This window comes from Alosa alosa, chromosome 11 (assembly GCF_017589495.1).
Source record: "Alosa alosa isolate M-15738 ecotype Scorff River chromosome 11, AALO_Geno_1.1, whole genome shotgun sequence".
Taxonomy (NCBI): Eukaryota; Metazoa; Chordata; class Actinopteri; order Clupeiformes; family Clupeidae; genus Alosa; species Alosa alosa.
This window is the reverse complement of record NC_063199.1, coordinates 1,108,765-1,131,630: the sequence shown is the minus strand read 5'-3', so window position 1 is coordinate 1,131,630 and position 22,866 is coordinate 1,108,765. Positions and strand designations below refer to the sequence as shown.

The 22,866-nt window shown below is 39.2% G+C and overlaps 1 protein-coding gene across 1 annotated transcript in view; it reads right to left on the bottom strand.

Annotated features, from left to right (window-relative positions):
- The window catches only part of cep290 (centrosomal protein 290), a gene marked incomplete in the record, with an annotated part of 207,938 nt that overhangs the window by 43,586 nt on the left and 141,486 nt on the right, over positions 1-22,866 (bottom strand). Inside the window, 4 exon segments of the mRNA XM_048256361.1 lie at positions 7,355-7,810; positions 16,208-16,319; positions 16,410-16,561; positions 22,213-22,406. Of these exon segments, the coding sequence (XP_048112318.1) occupies positions 7,355-7,810; positions 16,208-16,319; positions 16,410-16,561; positions 22,213-22,406 (914 nt within the window).

Below are 22,866 nucleotides of genomic sequence, written 5' to 3'. Positions count from 1 at the left end.
CTACAACTCATGAGTCCCATGCGTTTTCCCACCAGCGGAGCTAGTTGGCTAGTTCAAACTTTTGCCAACTTAAAAAAAGCTTGTGTCACGCTGTTCGCCAACAGCAATATCCACCTTCTTTGTTTTCAAGTAGCAGGGAATTCACGTCGAACCGTTTCAACTCTGCCATCAATGATTATGTTAAGCCCGCCTAACGACTCTATACACAATGTGATTGGCCCTATCGAAGTTTAATTTTTCCAGCTCGCAAGCCAATGGAGAGTTGCTAGACTAGCCTGGGCAGCTTTTTTGCTGCTGCTAGGGTGCGTCTAGATTTCTAGGCTAGTCTACTTATGCAAATTGTTAAAATGAACTGCTTGTGCTAGCACAGTATGGCTGAGGGATGTTTTAAAAATGGAACCAGGTACCAGTTTTTGCTAATGGAAAACCAAAAAAAGCTCAGAGGCGAGTTGAGCAGATACCATGCAGTGGAAAAGCCCAGTTCCCCTCTTTGGGGTATTGAGACTTATCCTTTACACTATGTGGCCGATGATGGTGGTGTCACCTGCATATTTCAATATTTTGACTAAGTGGTGGTGCGATTTCAATATCATAATTTCACTTCTTTTTTTTTTTTCCCGGGACACTGAAAGACCGGGGTAGACGAAACTTGGTGGGCATGTAACCCCATATGGATAGCATGGAACCATCGTTTTTTTTGATCTGTAGCCCCCCCTGCTGGACTGCACCCCGAAAGGAGGGTAGGGCAGACACAGTTTTCTGTGAATATCTCGAGAACCGTAAGGTTTAGGAGGACCATTTTTTTTGTATGTTGATCTCAAGGGGCCATGTCAACCCACTCCATAACCACTCATTTCATGTATAGCGCCACCTAGTTAAACACAAAAAAGTAAAAATGAGGTGTTGTAATCGCAGGTATCTGTGACCTAACATAGTCAAAACTGCACAAAATTGGAAGTGTAGGATCATTATGACACCCTCTGAATGCACGCCAAGTTTCGTGGAATTCCGTTCATGGGGGGCCACACAATAAACTAGAAAAGCATTTCCTGAAGGAAATACAGTGCATGAAAATGCAAAAATATGACGTTAAATATCATACAGAGTAAAAACAAACTATATTGGTTGCTAAGTAGATGAGGTTTAATATTGTTGGAATGACTGAACAGTTAAATAAGTGGATAGTTTAAATGGTTAAATTATTTAGGTAGATATTTGACGATAACTGACAGTTGGAATGGCTCTAATGTTTGCTAGCAGTTATGCTAACTATGTTAACAAAGATAATAATGTTAACCAAGTTACTATGCTAACTAGCATGCTAAAAATGTTAAAATGCTAACTATGCTAACCATGTGATTTTAGCTAACCTAGCTAATCATTTTTAGTAGTCATGCTAACTATTCTAACTAGCATGCTAACTATGCTAACCATGTTACTTAGCTAATCATTTTTAGCAGTTTTGCTAAAAAGGTAACTAGCATGCTAACTATGCTAACCATGTTACTTAGCTAACTTAGCTAATCATTTTTAGCAGTTTTACAAAAAATGCTTACTAGCATGCTAACATGCTAGCATGCTAACTATGTTAAAAAAAAATGGCAGTTGATCCAGGTGGCCGGAACACCTGCCATAGGATTCTAATTGCTTAACGGCCGTATTGTGATGTCATAATCATAATGTTAAGTCTATGGGGAAATTTTGATAGTTTTTAATTAATAGTTTAAAAAGTATAAAAGTTACAAAGTTGAAAAATACATAGCCCAAATGTCCTAAGTAAGACCTACGTAACAAAGTTTGAATGAAGTTTCTACGTTTAACGGTTGAAGCTGCATTAAACGCGTTAGAAGAAGAAAAATAAGAATAAGAAATTTTGGCCCTATTAAGACTACACATCCTGTTCAACTGCTTCCTCTGCCAAAAACTGTTTCAAAATAAAAGTCCTCACTACAATATTTCACTGTTAAACAATTTAACCCTTTAAACTACTGAACCTTTTAACTGTTCAGCCATTGTAACTGTTACTCATCATCAACTATGACTCCTACCCACTGTAGCTAGTTAGCATGGTTAGCATGTTATCATTGCTAACATTGTTAGCATTTTAAACATAACTGCTAAAAATGATTAGCTAAGTAACATGGTTAGCATAGTTAGCATGCTAACATGCTAGTTAACATTTTTAGCAAAACTACTAAAATGATTAGCTCAGTTAGCTAAGTTAGCTAAGTAACATGGTTAACATAGTTAACATGACTTTTAAAAATGATTAGCTAGGTTAGCTAAGTAACATGGTTAACATAGTTAACATGTTAGCATGCTAGTTAGAATAGTTAGTTAGTAGCATACCTACTAAAAATGATTAGCTAAGTTAGCTAAGTCACATGGTAAGCAGACTTAACATGTTAGCATGCTAGTTAATATAGTTAGCATACCTACTAAAAATGATTAGCTAAGTTAGCTAAGTAACATGGTTAACATAGTTAACATGCTAGTTAGCATAATTAGCATAACTGCTAAAAATAAAACATTAGCTAAGTTAACTAAGTTAAGTAACTTGGTTAACATTATTATCTTTGATAACATAGTTAGCATAACAGCTAGCAAACATTAGAGCCATTCCAACTGTCAGTTATCGTCAATTATCTACCTAAATAATTTAACCATTTAAATGATCCACCTATTTAACTGTTCAATCATTCCAACTATATTAAACCTTATCTACCAAGCAAATCATTTAACAATATGAACTCATCATATTTTTGCATTTTCATGCACTGTATTTCCTTCAGGAAATGCTTTTCTAGTTATTCTTCTTATTACAGTGCATGAAAATGCACTGTACTGTTATTCCAAGGCATTTTATTATTATTACAGTGCATGAAAATGCACTGTACTGTTATTCCAAGGCATTTTATTATTACAGTGCATGAAAATGCACTGTACTGTTCTTCCTAGGCTTCTTCTTATTACAGTGCATGAAAATGCACTGTACTGTTCTTCCTAGGCTTCTTCTTCTTATTCTTATTATTTTTCTTCTTCTAACGCACTTAATGCAGCTTCAACCGTTTAACGTAGAAACTTCATTCAAACTATGTTACATAGGTCTTACTTAGGACATGTGTGCTTTGTATTTTTCAGCTTTGTAACTTTTATACTTTTTAAACTATTAATTAAAAACTAATCAAAATTTCCCCATTGACTTAACATTATGATTATGACATCACAATCTGACGTTAAGCAATTAGAATCCTATGGCAGGTGTTCAGGCCACCTGCAGTCTCAGGCTTTAAGCATACAAACTGGCCCTATTAAGACTACACATCCTGTTCAACTGCTTCCTCTGCCAAAAACTGTTTCAAAATAAAAGTCCTCACTACAATATTTCACTGTTAAACAATTTAACCCTTTAAACTACTGAACTTTTTAACTGTTCAGCCATTGTAACTGTTACTTGTCATCAACTATGATTCCTAATCACTGTAGCTAGTTAGCATGGTTAGCATAGTTAGCATTGTTAACATTGTTAGCATTTTTTAACAAAACTGCTAAAAATGATTAGCTAAGTTAGCTAAGTAACATGGTTAGCATAGTTAGCATGCTAGCTTGCTAGTTAGCATTTTTAGCAAAACTGTTAAAAATGATTAGCTAAGTTAGCTAAGTCACATGGTTAGCATACTTAACATGTTAGCATGCTAGTTCGCATAGTTAGCATAACTACTAAAAATGAAAACATTAGCTAAGTAACTTGATTAACATTATTATCTTTGATAACATAGTTAGCATAACTGCTAGCAAACATTAGAGCCATTCCAACTGTCAGTTATCGTCAATTATCTCCCTAAATAATTTAACCATTTAAATTATCCACCTATTTAACCGTTCAATCATTCCAACTATATTAAACCTCATCTACCTAGCAACCAATATAGCTTGTTTTTACTCTGTATGATATTTTACATCATATTTTTTGCATTTTCATGCACTGTATTTCCTTCAGGAAATGCTTTTCTAGTTCTTCTTCTAACGCAGTTAATGCAGCTTCAACCGTTTAACGTAGAAACTTCATTCAAACTATGTTACGTAGGTCTTACTTAGGACATGTGTGCTATGTATTTTTCAGCTTTGTAACTTTTATACTTTTTAAACTATTAATTAAAAACTAATCAAAATTTCCCCATTGACTTAACATTATGATTATGACATCACAATATGGCCGTTAAGCAATTAGAATCCTATGGCAGGTGTTCAGGCCACCTGGACCAACTGCCAGTCTCAGGCTTTAAGCATACAAACTGGCCCTATTAAGACTACACATCCTGTTCAACTGCTTCCTCTGCCAAAAACTGTTTCAAAATAAAAGTCCTCACTATAATATTTTACTGTTAAACAATTTAACCCTTTAAACTACTGAACTTTTTAACTGTTCAGCCATTGTAACTGTTACTTGTCATCAACTATGACTCCTACCCACTGTAGCTAGTTAGCTAAGTTAGCTAAGTAACATGGTTAGCATAGTTAACATGCTAGTTAGCATTTTTAGCAAAACTGCTAAAAATGATTAGCTAAGTTAGCTAAGTCACATGGTTAGCATAGTTAGCATGCTAACATGCTAGTTAGCATTTTAGCAAAACTGCTTAAAATGATTAGCTAAGTTAGCTAAGTCACATGGTTAACATAGTTAGCATGCTAGCATGTTAGCATGCTAGTTAACATTTTAAGCAAAACTGCTTAAAATGATTAGCTAAGTTAGCTAAGTCACACGGTTAACATAGTTAGCATGTTAGCATTTTTAGCAAAACTGCTAAAAATGATTAGCTAAGTTAGCTAAGTCACATGGTTAGCATACTTAATATTTTAACATTGTTAGCATGCTAGTTAGCATAGTAACTTGGTTAACATTATTATCTTTGTTAACATAGTTAGCATAACTGCTAGCAAACATTAGAGCCATTCCAAGTGTCCGTTATCGTCAACTATCTACCTAAATAATTTAACCATTTAAACTATCCACTTATTTAACTGTTCAGTCATTCCAACTATATTAAACCTCATCTACCTAGCAACCAATATAGTTTGTTTTTTATTCTGTATGATATTTTTACATCATATTTTTGCATTTTCATGCACTGTATTTCCTTCAGGAAATGCTTTTCTAGTTATTCTTCTTCTTCTAACGCTTTTTTGTCGTTTAATACAGTTTCAACCGTTTAACTTGAAACTTCATTTCAAACTGGCGTTATGTAGGTCTTACTTATGTGACTTCAGCTATGTATTTTTCAACTTTGTAAATGTTATACTTTTTAAACTATTAATTAAAAACTACTAAAATTTCCCCATTGACTTAACATTAGATTATGACATCACAATAGCAATTAGAATCCTATGCCAGGTGTTCAGGCCACTTGGAGCCACTGTCTCAGGCTTTAAGCATACAATATGGCTGTATTAAGACCGCAGATCCTGTTCAACTGCTTCCTGTGCCCACAACTGTTTCAAATTAAAAGTCCCTTTAAACTATCCAACTTTTAAACTGTTCAACTGTTATCAACTGTTCAACTGTTGTAACTGTCAGTCAACTATGACTCCCATCAACTGTATCCTCTGCCTTCAACTGTTTCATAATCATTCTATTAAGACTACACATTCTGTTCAACTGTTTCCTCTCTCCACAACTGTTTCAAAATAAAAGTCCCTCCAGCTACAATAATTCCCTATTAAATAATTTAACCATTTAAACTATCCACCTATTAAACTGTTCAGTCATTCCAACTATATTAAACCTCATCTACCTAGCAAATAATTTAACCATTTAAACTATCCACCTGTTTAACTGCCCAGTCATTCCAAATATATTAAACCTCATCTAGGCTACCTAGCTCAGTCAATCCAACTATATTAAACCTCATCTGCCTAGCAAATAATTTAACCTTTTAAACTATCCACCTATTTAACTGTTCAGTCATTCCAACAATATTAAACCTCATCTACCTAGTTCAGTCATTCCAACTACATTAAACCTCATCTACCTAGCAAATAATTTAACCTGTTAAACCATCCACTTATTTAACTGTTCAGTCATTCCAACTATATTAAACCTCATCTACCTAGTTCAGTCATTCCAACTATATTAAACCTCATCTACCTAGTTCAGTAATTCCAACTATATTAAACCTCATCATGTTGGTTGCCAATTAGCACATCATCTGTTTTAACAATATATTTCACACCATGTGTTTTGCATTTTCATGCACTAGTAATTCCCTGGAATTGCATTTTCTAGTTTATGTTACTATACACCAACTGGCCTGTAGGTGGCCGGAGACAGTTTTCTGTGAATATCTCGAGAACCGTAGGGCCTAGGAGGTCCACCTTTTTTTTGTATGTTGGTCTTAAGGGGGCATGTCAACCCATCCCATTACCACTTATTTCATGTATAGCGCCACCTAGTTAAAAAATTAAAAAGCAAAAATGTGGTGTTTTCATCACAATATCTCTGGCTGACATGGTCAAAACTGCACGAAATTGAAAGTGTAGGATCATTATGACACCCTCGAATGCATGCCAAGTTTTGTGAACTTTTTAGTTCATGGGGGCCTTACAATAAAATAATTTATGTGTACATTTAGTGACCGTACACCAACAAGGATTCCCGGGACACTGAAAGACTGGGGTACACGAAACTTGGTGGGCATGTAACCCCACATGGATAGCATGGAACCATCGTTTTTTGTTTTGATCTGTAGCCCCCGCTCTGTACTGGACCCCCGAAGGAGAGGGGCAGACAGTTTTCTGTGAATATCTTGAGAACCGTAGGGCCTAGGATAACCACTTTTTTCCGTATGTTTGCCTCCAGGGGTCATGTTAACCCATTCCATGTGCACACATGTGCATAAACAGATACATACGCACACACATACATTCACAGTAATCATACGTATGACATACTCACACAGTAGACATATGCACGCATGCATGCACATGCACATACGCAGGCAAACACACAAGCACGCACACACACACACACACACCCACACACATAAACATAAACGTGTACATGCACACATGCACACAATTCAAGAATTTCTCAGAATTATGAACAAGATGGGGGGTGGGGTTGTATAAAATTAATTTTACATGTGAAATCTATGAACGAATCATGTTTTGGTACTTGTTGTCTAGCAGAATGTTTGTCTGAGAATTGAGTGTGGATAATGCAATTTAGTGAGACAGTTAGAATTATATAGGCTTTTCAGCGTGATTTATTTTTGTGGAAAAAATGTGCTGGACTGGGCGGCGGTCATATTTTGTACCGCTCTGTGGTACATCTAGTCTATATATAAGTGACACAAACCTTCTGAGCCCCTTTGGTATCCTTAAGAGTGGTCATGAGGTCATCTAGTCCTTTGACTTTGAGCTCCAGTTCTTTTGCCTTGCTTTCGAAGTTCCTTCTCTGCTCTCTCGCCTGAAGAGCCTCATGTCGCACCTGATTGTGATCCTCCTTGAGGTGCACCATGATCTGGAAAAATTTCTCCTGCTGAGCCAGGGGCAGGGCACCAGAAAATTGCCTCCGCAATGACTGTATTGTCTGTCTAAGGTGTTTGGCTTGACCGTGAGCATACTGTCGAACGTGCCACAGTGTTTTTTCCTTTTCATCCAACTGCTGTTCAGCACGCAACAACTGAGCCTCTACTTTACAGAGCTGGCTAGTGGTGGTCTCCAGCTTACACAGAGCAGTTGTTTCACTTAACTGCAAGGCAACAATGTGCTGATAGAGCTTGGCAATGAGGGCCTTTTCATCTGACTGGGCCTGGGTGGAAAGAGAAGAATGATTTTATGTTAGCCAACTACACTGCATTCCAAATTATTATGCAAATTACATTTTTCCGATTTTCCTAAATAGTCGATGCAAATGACAGTCGGCATAATATTCAAGTCATCAACCGTTAGAGTAAAATTCAAATTTTATTGAACAAACCTCCCATTGAGAACAGTATTTTTTTTTAAATAAAAAAAACCTCAAAATGCACTGTTCCAAATTATTATGCACAAGAGAGTTTCAAGACATTTTATAGGTTGTAAAGAACTAAAAATGGTCATTTGTTGAATTTGCAGCATTAGGAGTTGATATAAATGAAATCAAGTAATTTCAATCAAAAACATCATAACAGGGAAAAGTTACATGTTAACATAGGACCCCTTCATTGATATCACCTTCACAATTCTTGCATCCATTGAACATGTGAGTTCTTGGAGTTTCTGCTTTAATGTCTTTGCAGAATAGCCTCCCAGAGCTGCCAGAATGTCAGAATAGCCTCCCATGCAGAGCTGCTGCTTGGATATGAACCGCCTCCCACCCTCATAGATCTTTTGCTTTATGATGCTCCAAAGGTTCTCGATAGGGTTGAGGTCAGGGGAAGATGGGGGCCACACCATGAGTTTCTCTCCTTTTATGCCCATAGCAGCCAATAACCCAGAGGTATTCTTTGCAGCATGAGATGGTGCATTGTCATGCATAAAGATGATTTTGCTACGGAAGGCACGGTTCTTCTTTTTGTACCACGTAAGAAAGTGGTCAGTCAGAAACTCTACATACTTTGCAGCAGGGCTCTACAGTGCGCCCATTTCACTCGCACATGCGAGTAAAAATGATGGGATGCGAGTGCAAAAAAATATTTAGGCGCACTGGTGCGAATGACTTCTAACCATGTCAGTGTTTGTCTACAAAATACACCGCAACATCAAGAAACATTACTGGTGCAAACCATAGAATCACGTCGCGAATGCAGCATAAAAACTACACCTCCCATCAACGTTAGCAGTTTCGCGTTGTGACTCGCTAGTAGTCGCTTCTATCAAATCCAAGAGCACGCAGAAAAAGTGGAAAGTTAGACTAGCCAGCCAAGATGCAAAGATTGAAGAAATTAGTTCTTCTATCCACCGAATTCATCGGATATCGGAGGAACAGGATGAGATTCTGAGAATGCAGTGAGAGAAGGAAAGGTAACCTAACATGCCTTTTAGCCCAGTTGACGTATTGGCTGCAATATGCAAAATATAGCTGTAGCGAACAGGCACAAAAGTAGCTTCCCGTAATACTCCCATTTTATTCAAAGGTAGAACGCTACTGACAACTCCAGGCTTACACTCATGCTTGTTTGTTTACACCGAATACAAGCTGAAGTGCAAAAAAAAAGTAGGCCTAACGTTTGCCTACTGGCCCCATCAATGCAGATATTTCAAATAAAAAGTAAAAGTATAAAATATATATATATCCTTGATTAGCCTATGTTGGGTTTTGTGGAAGAGAAAATGGACTGTTTTAGTAGTAGTATTAGGCAGTATGCAGTCAGATAGGTCACCATGGGCATATTTGGATTAGCTACAGATGGATTCACAAATAAATAAATTAACCCACATTTGGCAGGATACTTGATATACAGGCTAAATGCAAATATGGCAATGTATTATACTATTTTACATTAACAAAATGTAGTAAAATAGAACACATTGAAAATAAAGTAGGCACTGATCTTTAAAATCCTATTTCCTGTAGCCTAAATGTTGTCAGTCATTCTTAATATTCGCAATTGGTGCACTGGCATGTTTAAGTGTTAGCTGCAGTGTAATGTTAGATTATGTTTAAGTTAAGTACAGAACTGACTGTGCGCCCACATTTTTGTCTGTGCTCCTAATTTTTTTAACTTGGGCGCACAAGTGCTCCTGGAAAATGTCAGCGTAGAGCCCTGCTTTGCAGAGGTCATTTTCACACCGTCAGGGACCCTAAAGGGGCTTACCAGCTCTCTCCCCTTGATTCCTGCCCAAAACACGACTCCACCTCGTTGCTCAGCCTTGTTGGGACATTGTGGCCATTCACCAACTATCCATTACTCCATCCATCTGGACCATCTACGGTTGCATGGCACTCATCCGTAAACAAAACTGTTGGTCTTCATGTATTCCTGAGCCCACTGCAACCGTTTCTGTTTGTGAGCATGTTTAGGGGTGGCCTAATAGTAGGTTTATGCACACTTGGAAACTTCTTGAGCATCCTACACCTTGAGGTTCGCGGGACTCCAGAGGCACCAGCGGCTTCAAATACCTGTTTGCTGCTTTGCAATGGCATTTTAGCAGCTGCTCTCGTAATCCTATGAATTTGTCTGGAAGAAACCTTCCTTATTATGCCTTTGTCTGCACAAACCCGCCTGTACTCTGAATCAGCGACAAATTTCTTCATAGTACGATGATCACGCATAGTTTATATAAGTTTTCGGGAAATATCCAATGTTTTTATACCTTGTCCAAGGTAGTGCACAATTTCACGCTTTTCAGCAGAGATCCTTTTTCTTTCCCATATTGCTTGAAATCTGAGGCACGCTTAATAATGTTGAACATCCTTCTTAAGTAGTTTTCCTTTTATTGGGCTCACCTGGCAAACTAGTTATCCAGAGTTTAATTGAAAAACAAAAAAAATAATGTTTATGACACTTAAATCCAACGTGCATAATAATTTGGAACACGTTGTAGTGTCTAAAGTAAAAAATATTTATTTTTTGTTATTGAAAAAAAAATACACCAATACACCTAGCCTTGTGTTGATAAATGTTGCATGTGGAAACAAGCGTAATTTAAATATCACGGCCTATATGCTCGTTTTAAAGGCCTCACCCCTAGAATTTACAACATGGAGATGCATTATACGTCCAAAAGAGAAACATTTGTGACCCTGTGAGCCACAGTGATGTTGCAAGTCCAGCTGAACCTTGTTAATTTTGACAGCTAGAAAAGTGTCATTAAGTAAGCCTATGGCTATTTAAGTGCAACAGATTTTATTTTTGCAGAGAGAACGCAGCATACTTCAACTATATATTCAGTAAAAAAAACATACTGCCATTTGCCCTTTTGAAAATAATACAAAATAATACAAAATAATTTATGACTGTTGCACTTTCCAAAGACAAAGTAATTCTCTCCACATAGCCTATGGCTATCTTAATCCATGAAATGGGTCAACATAACAGGCTACATAAGGCAAGTAGGCTACAAATGTGCAGGAAAAGTCTTCAACTCTTCAACTTACCAATCTTCCACCGATTTAGTACTGTACCGTGCTATGCCGCCTCAAAAACTTGCCTACAAGAGTTGAGACTTGACGTAAGATTCGAGCGTAGCCAACGCTCACGTTCAAATTGATAAATGCCATGCATTGCATGGAAATGAACATACGCCTGTCCTATACCTGTTTTATGTCGTTTTATGCCAGGCTCCAAAAACAACCTGGGCCAACCGCAGACGAAATGCGAGTTTAGGAGGAAGGGGGAGGGAGTAGCGAGCTAGCTCTCTGTTTTGTGTGAACGTCAACAAAAGTGACATTACCCAGCATCGCTTAGAGCACCTTTAACCAATACTGCTTCAGCTCCAGACAGTAGTGAACTTTTACTTGCATGACACACACTGACCAAGGACGTGTTGAAAAACCCGCGGTAAAGTTAGCCTAGATTTAGACATTCATCTAATATTCAAGAGAGGTCTAGCCTAGCTTGTTTTGAATTTCAGGCGAATGTCTAATGTCAGGCTAACTTTACCACAGTGTTAGAGGAGACGTTGAGCAGGGTAAGTTCACTACTGTGGAACGTTTATTATCCTAACCATTCAGCTGATGTGAAAATAATCAATATTTGTATAACCTAATTTATCTCATCTCGTTGTGCCATTTCTTTGGAAACAATCTTGGTTGGTAGCTACGAGGCTCATAATTTGCTTTTATTTGCAAATAGAAATGTGCAAATAGAAAAGCCAGCAACAGGTCTTGTCTATTACGTAACCTGAGCACACTTCGGTTGATTTTGCTTGATTTCACCATCACATCTGTTGTACAAGATATTGACAGCAGACGCCTCATAATCATGTCACAATGGAGCAGTATCAGATTCAAATTCTGACTAGAATTGAGTATGATGACGTCAGATATCCTAATATAACGGTAGTCCTCAGGTTGGAAAGACAGGTAAAGTTGAGTATCATCCGCATAGCAGTGATAGGCGAATCCATGGGAGTGAATAATCTCACCCAAGGAAGTTGTGTAAATAAAGGAAAGATGGGGCCCTAATACTGATCACTGAGACTTTGATACCTGTCCTTTAAGGTAAGGTATTCTGGGAAACCAGTTAAGAGGTTTCCCAGAAATTTCCAGCTCAGACAATGTAGAGAGGAAAATTTCATGGTTACTAGTGTCAGGCTGGAGATAAGTCAAGTAAAACTAATACTGATGACTGAGCAGAGCACCACCATTATCTACTGCTTTCCCAACAACAAGCCTTGGATAACCAGCAATGTCAAGACCCTTCTTAACAGGAAAAAGATGGCGTTCAGAGAGGGGGACATGGCAGAGCTGAGGCACGTGCAAGGGGAACTCAAAGTCAAGCTGAAGGAGGCTAAGGAGGACTGCAGAAGGAAGGTGGAACAGAAGTTGCAGGAAAACAAAATGAAGGAGACATGGGACTGCATGAGGATTATCACTGGCCTGAAGAAGAGCAGCAGCTCTGTGGAGGGGGACCTGGACAGGGCGAACCAGTTGAACCACTTCTACAACAGGTTTGACTGCCCTGCTCCAGCTCCAATGGCGGTGGTCTGTCCACCATCCCCCAGCCCCCACAGCCCCACACCCCCTCAATACCAGTGCAACACTCACCTCAATCATCACAGGCTATCGTACCCCCACCATCACTGGATATTGCACCCCTCCCCCACATGGCGATCACGAACAATGAGGTGACAACGACCTCAGTCAACAGCCATCAGACACACAGATCCCAGATGCACCCCTCCCCCTCCCCTCCCCTTACACCCCCCATCATCACAACAGATCAAGTGAGAGCCCAATTAAAGACACTGCGCAGCAATAAAGCAGCGCGGCCTGACAGACTGTGTCCAAGGCTACTCAAGGCCTGTGCTGCTGAACTAGGGGAGCCACTGAAGCACATCTTCAATTTGAGCCTACGCCTTGGACAAGTTCCAACAATGTGAAAGACATCATGTCTCACCCCTGTCCCTAAGAAGCCATACCCTAGTGAGCCTAACGACTACAGACCTGTCGCTCTTACATCACATGTGATGAAAACAATGGAGCGGCTGGTCTTAGGCATGCTCAGACCCCAGGTACGCCATGCACTAGACCCGTTACAGTTTGCATACCAGGAGAAAGTGGGCGTGGACGATGCCATCACTTATCTTCTACACAGGACACATTCTCACCTAGACAAGGGGAAAAGTGCTGTGAGAATCATGTTCTTTGATTTCTCAAGTGCTTTTAACACCATCCAACCCCTCAGACTGGGAGACAAGCTCTTGCAGATGGGTGTGGACGCTCACCTGGTACAGATTACCTGACCGAGCGACCACAGTTCGTCAGGCTGAAGAACTGTCTCTCTGACACTGTGATCAGCAGCACCGGAGCGCCACAGGGAACTGTGCTCTTTCCAGTCCTGTTCACCCTGTACACATCTGACTTCTGTTACAACACCGAGTCATGCCACATGCAGAAGTTTTCTGACGATACTGCAATTGTGGGGTGTATCAGGAACGGGCAGGAGTACAGGAGCCTGGTGGAGGACTTTGTGCAATGGTGCAAACTCAATCATCTTCAACTCAACACTTCAAAACCCAAGGAGATGGTGGTGGATTTCCGCAGGTCTAAGCCCACTCTGCTACCATTCCACATTGATGGGGTCAATGTGGAGGTAGTAAGCACCTACAAGTACCTGGGTCTCCACCTGGACAATAAACTGGACTGGTCAGCCAACACTGATGCACTCTACAAGAAAGGGCAGAGCAGGCTGTACTTCCTGCGGTCCTTCAATGTGTGCAGCAAGCTCCTCAGGATGTTCTACCAGTCTGTTGTTGCCAGCGTCCTCTTCTATGCAGTAGTATGCTGGGGAGGAAGCACAAGGAAAAAAGGATGGGGCTTAATTGACAGGCTGGTAAGGAAAGCTGGCTCTGTAGTGGGAGCTGAACTGGAGTGCATCACTTCACTATCTGACAAAAGGACCCTGAACAAACTGATCAACATCTTGGACAATGAGTGTCACCCACTCCACAGCACTATTGTTAAGCAGAAGAGCCTGATCAGCTGGAGACTTCGCTCACTGCCTTGCACAACAGACAGACTGAGAAAGTCATTTGTCCCCAGGGCCATTGAACTGTTCAGTGCTTCACTTAAGGGAAGAGGAGAGATAGACTTCTCTGCATAGTCTGTCTGCCTCTTCACCCCCATGTTTGTATACTGTCTGTCCACTAGCCACTTTTTACCACTAGCCACTTTTACCACTGTCTTTCTGCCTCACTGTTTGCGTGCTATATTAGCACATATGCATAACCCCTCCCTCCATGCCACAGCCGAACTGTGGCCACACTTATACCTTTTCTTAAAATAGTTATATAGATATATAGACTTTATTTCTGCATTGTTGCACTGTTGGACTTACTCATTTGCACTATCACCATGACCACTATCACCATTGCACTATCCCCATGACACTCACTCACACAGAGCACCTTACCTTACCATGCACAGAGAATCACAGGCTCAGTCCCTGCCTCAGTCATTACAAGTGCCTCTTGATTGATTAATCACCACTATGTGGATACTGTTTTTTAGAATTGATTTAGATTAAGTGTTAGTTAGTATAATTTGTATTTTAGTATATTTAGTATATTCTTTATCTTCTACTGTCCTTATTGCTTAGTTGTGTTTTTATATTATATAATTTATTACTTTTTCTGCTGTTAGTGAATGTGTTGTCTGTATGCTACTGAGACCTTGAATTTCCCCTGGGGATCAATAAAGTATCGATCTATCTATCTATCTATCTATCTATCTATCTATCTATCTATCTAGTTAATATGATATAACTTGGTTTTGGGTACAATGATAATATTTTGTTTTCATGCCATGTTATTTTCTATGTTGATTAATACCTTATCTGTGGCCTTAAGCGAAAATTAATTTCCCTAGCTGTTGTTATGGTCAAATTAACCCTGATTGGGTGATTGGTAATACTTTTGCCTATTTAGGAGGTGCCTCATTCTGCATTGGGGAGAGTGAGGGTTGGTACTGGCTTGGTGCGAGACTATGTTTCTCCCGGATTTTATTTGGCAAATTTGACAACAGTCAGCTTACATTTCAAATCATAGTCTACTTCTTTCTCTTTATCGCCATGGCGGTACACATTTAGAATAAAGAATAACGTTTGCGAACCCTTTTGTTTTGTTGCCAGCATAAAAACAAGCTTACCATCGGCCTATCCGCAAATTTTAAAGACAAGGGATGAATTGAACGATGACGAAGTCGGACATACAGGCATAGTTCATATTGAAAAAAGTTATAGGCTAGAATTTGGAACTCTAGCTTTTCCCCACCACGGTCTTTTAATGCCATCTAATCATGACGTTAGCGTGCGCAGTCTGCATCATACTTAAGCCCAAATCACACCAAAGATTTGCGACGAGATGAGCTGCAACATTCTATTAACCAGCAACTTGATGCAACATTCTAAAACCTTGCAACTGTGACTAGACATGGTGAATGCTTTGCGACAGCTTGCAACGCATGCAACACCTAATTCACACTGCTGCAACTCCTTTCTGCAATGGTTTCGTGTCGTTGTGAATCTTTGGTGTGAATTGGGCTTTAAACAGACGATCTGACGGGTTTTAGAAGATTAAATACAACCCGAAACTAAAAAACAGACCAGGCTTCTATTGGTGACCGGCCTTTAACCCAAACCTGTAGCCACGCCAGGTGTTTGGAAGAGACAGGCGTCTATTTGGGACTCGGCTATTATTTGAAGTTTTACGAGTAATCACAAATAATGCAGAGATTCTATGATTTTTTGCTGAAATATTTTGCATGGTTATGGTTATGTGAAGAGATATTGCAATTATGGAAAATCCTTGAATTAGCATGAGATTTGTGAAAACGCAAGATCCATAACCCTAGAAGGAGTGAAAACCATATGGAAATCATTTGGTCAACATTTTTAATCTCTTAAATGTAGGTCTGTCTCCATTTTCCGTTTCATGGGTTGAACTGTTTGTTGGAATTTTTCTTAATCTGTCCAACATGAAAACCGGTTCAGAACTTTGCTAACACTCTTGTATCCAAACTGCATTGGTCTGCACAGTCTGTAGGTAGGGGTAGTACTCTCACCTGATAATCTAAGGTCTGTCTCCTTAGAGCCTCAATTTCCTTTTCTCTAGATTGCTGTCTGGCCTCCAGTGCAGAAACCTGCATTTTTGCCACATTGGCCACCTCCTGCAAGCTATATAAAATGAAAAGACAATTTCAAACTAGTTCTAAAAGTTTTATGATGGTTCAGTTACATTATTTAGCACTTTTAACACATCCTCACTTGGATATCTCCATCTTCATTTCAGTGTGTATCTTCTCAAGATCAGCAATATACTTCTGGTTGCTATCATTCACAGCATTACTAACACTGTTAGCCAGCTCATCACGCAGCTCCTGCTCTACTCTCTGGGCATCCAAGTTTTGCTTCGACACCTGGTAAGACATAAATCAGAGCAGGATAAGTTAATTAATGAGAATTTAGCAAGTAACTTGACAAACATATGTCTAAATGCACTACAATAACATTTATATATTTATTTATCACATAATTTAGGAACATTGACCACTGACTATAAGATATTTGTTTTAAATATTTCAGGAAAATCTTAGCCAGCCAGATGGCTGAAATATATTGTTAAAAATATGTTTGAAAAATGTTACAATGCAATTAATCATGGAATTTATATATTTTTATAATAATTTCCCAAAACTATTAAAAAACAAATATGTCCAAATAGCCCAGAGCCATGCAAAACCATTTTTTGACACATTCTTTCTTAAACATAAAATGCACTATTTTTATCCTAATGTCTGATCTAGTTATGTTAGTGACTTTCCACTACTGCTGTGCAGTGGCGGTTCATCAATGGAGGGCACTCGGGTGCTGACCCTTCAAAATATTGAGAGAAAGTCTACAACATAAGTTAGATAATACAAACTCCGATTTTTCACATAGATCTCTATTTCTTGCGGTCACCGAGTACTGTAGCTGCCTGGCTGCTATAGCAGTGGCTGCAGCAACTCGAGTTAGGTAGCACAGATCGCAGATCACAGATTTTTCTTCTTTTTTGTATCAACAATATTTGGTGACTTCAAGAAACAGAGATCTATGTGAAAAACTAGTAAGACCAATAACTGTCAAAATCTTATCAATGACTCTACCGTAGCATTTGTAGACCTCATGTTCTTATCTACCCTCTTTGTGTGATACTTTAGTAGAGAATTTTATTTTAATTCTCAAAAGACAAGCCTATGGAATACTGGGAGAATGTAGTCTGGTCAGATGAGAGCAAAACTGAACTTTTTAACTGTCAGTACACACCATGTATGGGGAAGAAATGCTGACATCAGATGAAAATTAATTAGTTACCTAGCCTGTTGCCTGATGCTTTGGTAAGCGTAACTAACTTAACTTCATTGTGAAATTATTTTATGAAAAAAAAAAGCAACGGGACTCTGAAAATAGAAATAGAAGTTAAAAATCTGTCTTAATGCTGATATACAGTGCAACCGGAAAGGCTTCTAACTTATAAAAACAGACGAAGTGACTGCAAAATAATAACGTCTTGTACAAAAACCAACGCTGCACACCCATTACTCTCGTTTGAATTATTTCCATGATTGGATAGATATGCCACGCATGTCAGATGAATGAGGATACACAGAGCTATCATTTGATACCAAGTACATCCTTCTGGGTTATAAAATAGACGAAGTGACAGCAAAATAATCAACAATTACTGGCGATACATACATAGGGCTGTATTTTGGGTCACTAGCGCATGGCGTAATACTCGTTATTCACCCGCGCCAAAAAGTTGAATTCGTATTTTGCATGTTTATTTTTTAAGCATTGCCCAGGGTGTGGCAAATAACAACCTAGGGGAGGGGCCTAGCTGCTTGTCTAAAAAATCGCTATCATACACCACCTAAACCTGGTCAGAAGTCAATGGCGAGTTGTTCATATGCTATTTTAAGAGCACATGTCACCAGTCATATTGGCAGGTGCACGCACCATCCTTCTATCATTCATGAACACACACCAGCGCACGTCCATGCAAAGCATTACAAATTGCACGATTACAATGGGAAACATAATTAGAACAAAGATATTACGAAATACTGTACATCTCATAATGAGTAGTTATTCACCATCATTTGCAAATTGGTAATGACGGTTAAAAAGTGATTAGGGGAGAGGCGAGACACGTTATGGAGCACAGCTGAAGACGACTGTCACGAGATATAAGCAACTTCTCTGCAGGATAAATGTTGTTTTATTCAGTCATTTGAGCAATATTAGGGTAAGTGTTGCTTTTTCCAGCCTATGTTTTCGGTGGTAACCCATTGTCAGTCAATAGTGAAAGTAACTGCATATTACTGTCTTGTCGTTGACTGACTCCTTGGTGAAGTTAGTTTCACTTTGCCAATGAGTTCAAATAGACGAGTGCAAATGAGTGAAGGCTACGCTAGGTTTTAGTAAAGCATGGTTTAAGAATGACTATTCTATACGGTCTCACAAGCAGCCTCCTTCAAATGCGCCTTTGAATGCCAAAATACCGATGCATTTATTTGACATATCGCGTTAAGCCCGTTAAAGGAATGACAGATGTCATTCTCATTGGTTTAAAATGATGTTACGCCCCAAACACACCCATATGACTGATTAAAAGACCTTGGAACACCTTGTTGCATATCTCCACTTTTGATAGCTTAAACCCCTCCCAATGTGAACTGGACATCCTACTAAATTTGAATAAACTTTTGACGAGTGACGATGCACTTTAGAATGTCATGATAGGGCCCATAGTCTTTTAAAGAATAAATTTCAACCTCCCACAGCTCCCTCCCAGAGACTCCTTCCCTCATTATAAAAAAACATATGGAAAGGGTCATGAGGCACCTCTTTATTACTCAATGCTGCTGCAGAGACACGGCACCATGGCCTCATTAAAGAAAGTATGGGACAGAGACCTTGAAACTACACTAACAGAGGAAGAATGGACCAATATAATTCGCAACTTAAAGACGTGATCTTCGCACTAGGCTTATTCAGTTCAAGATAATCTATCTATAAAGCAAGAAGCATCTGTGTGTCTGTGGCATGCATATCTCGCTGACCGTTTGTCAGACTGACCTAAGATTTCGTATGTGGCTCGCGCGTGGCACAAAGGTGTGCACTCTCGATTTTGAAAATTTTTGAATGCATATTTCAAAATATGCTTATTTACATAGGACGTTTATCGCTGCACTGCACTGTTTCCAAAGGGACCAGTTTCAGGGGAGCTCCACCCCATGGATCGTGTACTGACAGGTCTCACTTTGATGATAGTCAGTCGCAATTTATAAAACGGATTACGGGAACCGATTGTGGGTTAAGATGCAAGATGATTATCATGTCTGACCTCAACAATAAAGACTCCCTGTATGCAGTTTGCTTGCATAAAATGATTACGCGGATTTTGCAACAACACGCCAAACACGGGTATGTAGTGAGCACACAAAATAAAAGTATGTGCAATAAACTTCGAATAGCCCAGGCTACTTTAGACTTTGACTAAACAAACGACAATTCCGACTGCAAGGTCCCAAATTGAAACGAGCGATAGGCTAATGCCACATAGCTAGACAACAACAAGTGCAATACCATTTGTGTCACCTAATGCAGTTCAGTGAATTAGCAAGATACCATCAGAAGCCAACAATCATAAAGCACCTGTCGCGTCGCGCGCTCTCTCCCTGCGCATGAAGCTGTCTCTGCGTGTTGTAGGCTAGATTTCGCGTGAGTTCTTTCTATCTGCTTTACTTTTGTGAGTTCGCGACCACCTAGGCTATGTTATAGGCGTTCTATGAGGTACCAGTGTTTAGCTGTGTCACAAAAATCGATAAGCTTTGTCAGACTACTTTTAAAATGATATTCAGGGCTCTATACATTTTAAACATTCGGGCTGAAGACCGACAAAGCCTTCGTTAATTCTTCAGGTGGGAAGTGTCAGGAATTTTCATCACGAGAGACGCTCTCATTGGTGGTTAGTATATGGAGTAGGGAATTGACAGCAACATATCCAATCACATTATGAGAGATGCTGAATTTAACATAAACTGCGATGTTTGATTTTAAATTAATGTAAATTTAGCCGGGACCGTGGCTGGCACGTGGGTGCTCGATGTTTTCAGTGGGTGCCGAGGCCGGAGCACCCACGTATCGGCGCCTATGACAAGCGTATCTCGCAGTTGCATCCATTACAAACAAACATGCAATGTGAACATCTGGGATTGGGGAGAGCACTAAATGCTCTTCTGAATAAGCACGAAGTCAAGCCTTTAAATGAAAAACACTCTTTAATAATCAAAAAATAAACGCTAATGAAGTAAACTTGAAGTGACCATCAAAAATCGTTTATCGCCTGTAACTCCGGATAAAAAAGGGACGAACAGGAAGGCATTTGGCTGAGCAACGGAGGTTAATATGCTCTATATTTTGTCCAAATGATGTCTGTCTATCATCGTTGCACTTTCGGGAGAAAACCAGAATGTTTAATTTGTCCTCGCGTTTCTTCTCGGGCTACAAACGGGATTCACTGGCTGTTAACCAAATATTTCTTTATTAGGGCAGGGCAGGCATATTTCTGGCTATTAAATTATTTCTAAACCAGTCTGCTAAAGTCTGTAGCGAAGTCTGTGTAGGGTTTTCCAGCTCCATTTCTTTTTACGAGACACCCTGCTCACTTGAGACCTCTGCCGTGAGGGAAGGTGGCCAAGTCGAAGCACTGCCCACTGTAGCAGAGTAATGGATACCTACAAGAATTGTTTCAAATAAGACCAAAAAAGATGTAGGCAACGAATGAAATGTTAGGTATCTGCCCGATGTAAGTATCTGCACGCAGGGAGTTTAGAAAGCGCGTTAAGTGAAATAGATCAACCTATTTTGTTATTGCTGTTTGTCTCACGATACAGCCCGTATCTCTGAAACCTATAGAAAGCCCCACACGAAGATGTTTTGTGGTGCGTTGTTAAATGAGACATTTTATTGTTAATTTTTTCCCAAAAAGTGGGGTAGCCACTGGCCATGTGACCTCATGAGCTAAACCATTAATGAAAGCAAAACAGCCATAAACAAAACAGCCAGATGCCTCTTCATAAAATAACAAAAACACCTTCATAAACAATAACACGTTTTATTGTGAGACTGCGTGTCGTTCGGAGCAGCGTATCGGTAGGCTATATTAAAAGCAGAAGATTTTCAGTTTGCTTTGGGATTCAACTCACTTTTGGATTGTTTGATTATAGTGCTAAATGTTGGGACTGTCGCAGGAGACATACTGTAAGTTTATCAGCCATCGAAATGAAAGCTCATCAGGTGGTAATATTGTGGAAACAACTGAAAAAATGTTGGGTATATGGGGCCATGACGAAATGAGTCTAGTTTGACGCAATAAAAAAATGGATTTATTAGATATTCATAATCCACAGGCTTCTAAATGCTCCCTTTACGCAGGCGGTAAAACTTGTGAGGCATTCGTATAATTTGTGAGGTAGGCTAGCCTATAATGTTCGATCAACTTCTGAAGACGACAAGGACAAAAATAGCCTAATGCTTAAACGTCAACTTTTTATCCAAAGTTTTCATGCGCAGCCTACACATTTGGCCTTCAAAATCAAATTTCTAGGTCGTTTTACAGTAAGATACGTCTATGAGTGATAGGTAAGAGATAAAGGAATGTGTTAGTGGTGAAATTAGAAAATGCATAATTTTGTCATTTTTGACCCTCGCTGCATTCAAATCGCTATATCTCGAAATGGATTTCCGGAACACAAGATTAATTTAGTCATGGCACGCCCCATATGGTCCATACTGTAGCATACAGGCGCGCATAGACTCAAAGTGGCAAAAGCCGGCGTTCCTAACCCTGCTCACAAGTGCCACCTGGTGGTTATTTGGGTCATTGAAGCTTCACTGGGGGAAATATAAATAAAAGACGCATGATTCACTAGACGCGAGTGTCTTGCTATTGATTTTTTCTATAACATTTGACTTTGAAAAAAAAATGCACAAATACCCTGAACCTGAAAGACAAATTTACCTCCAGGAATTTCTTCTCAAGGTCAAAATTACGTTGTTCCACTTGTCTTAAAGAATTACGAAGGTGCTCATACATTCTTTGGGCGTGCTCAGCCCTCTGCCTCTCATTCAGCTCCTTCATCTCCAAAGTAGCAATCATTTTAGAAACAGACAGTATTTGGCTGTTTGTCTCAGCCTTTTCAACGCTGCTGGTATCTGTTGAGTAAAAAAAAAAGCTGTTATGACCACAGCACTATGGATATGTTCATAATATAGATGGATATGTTCATATTATAGTCATTTTAATAACTATTAATATAGCACCTTTTTGACTAGGAATAATGTGTATGACTATAGAATATCATAGCACAATTAATTACAATACAACAACAACAAAAAAAAGTAAATAATACAAAATATTATGGACACGTATGTACAAAAGTTTAATCTTATTTTTAAAATTAACGATTTTTTTCTCCTATAAGTAACCAGGGCGACCAATAAAATAAACATGGGGATTGGGGAAACACACATTTTAAGAGTATAGGTGTTTAATATATGATACAATCTCTGATATATAATCTGGTGCCAGACCATGTAGGGCTTTGAGAGTAATCAGCAAAAGCTTCAAATGAGTCAATAGCCTGCCCTGTGAATTATGCACCACCTACTATCA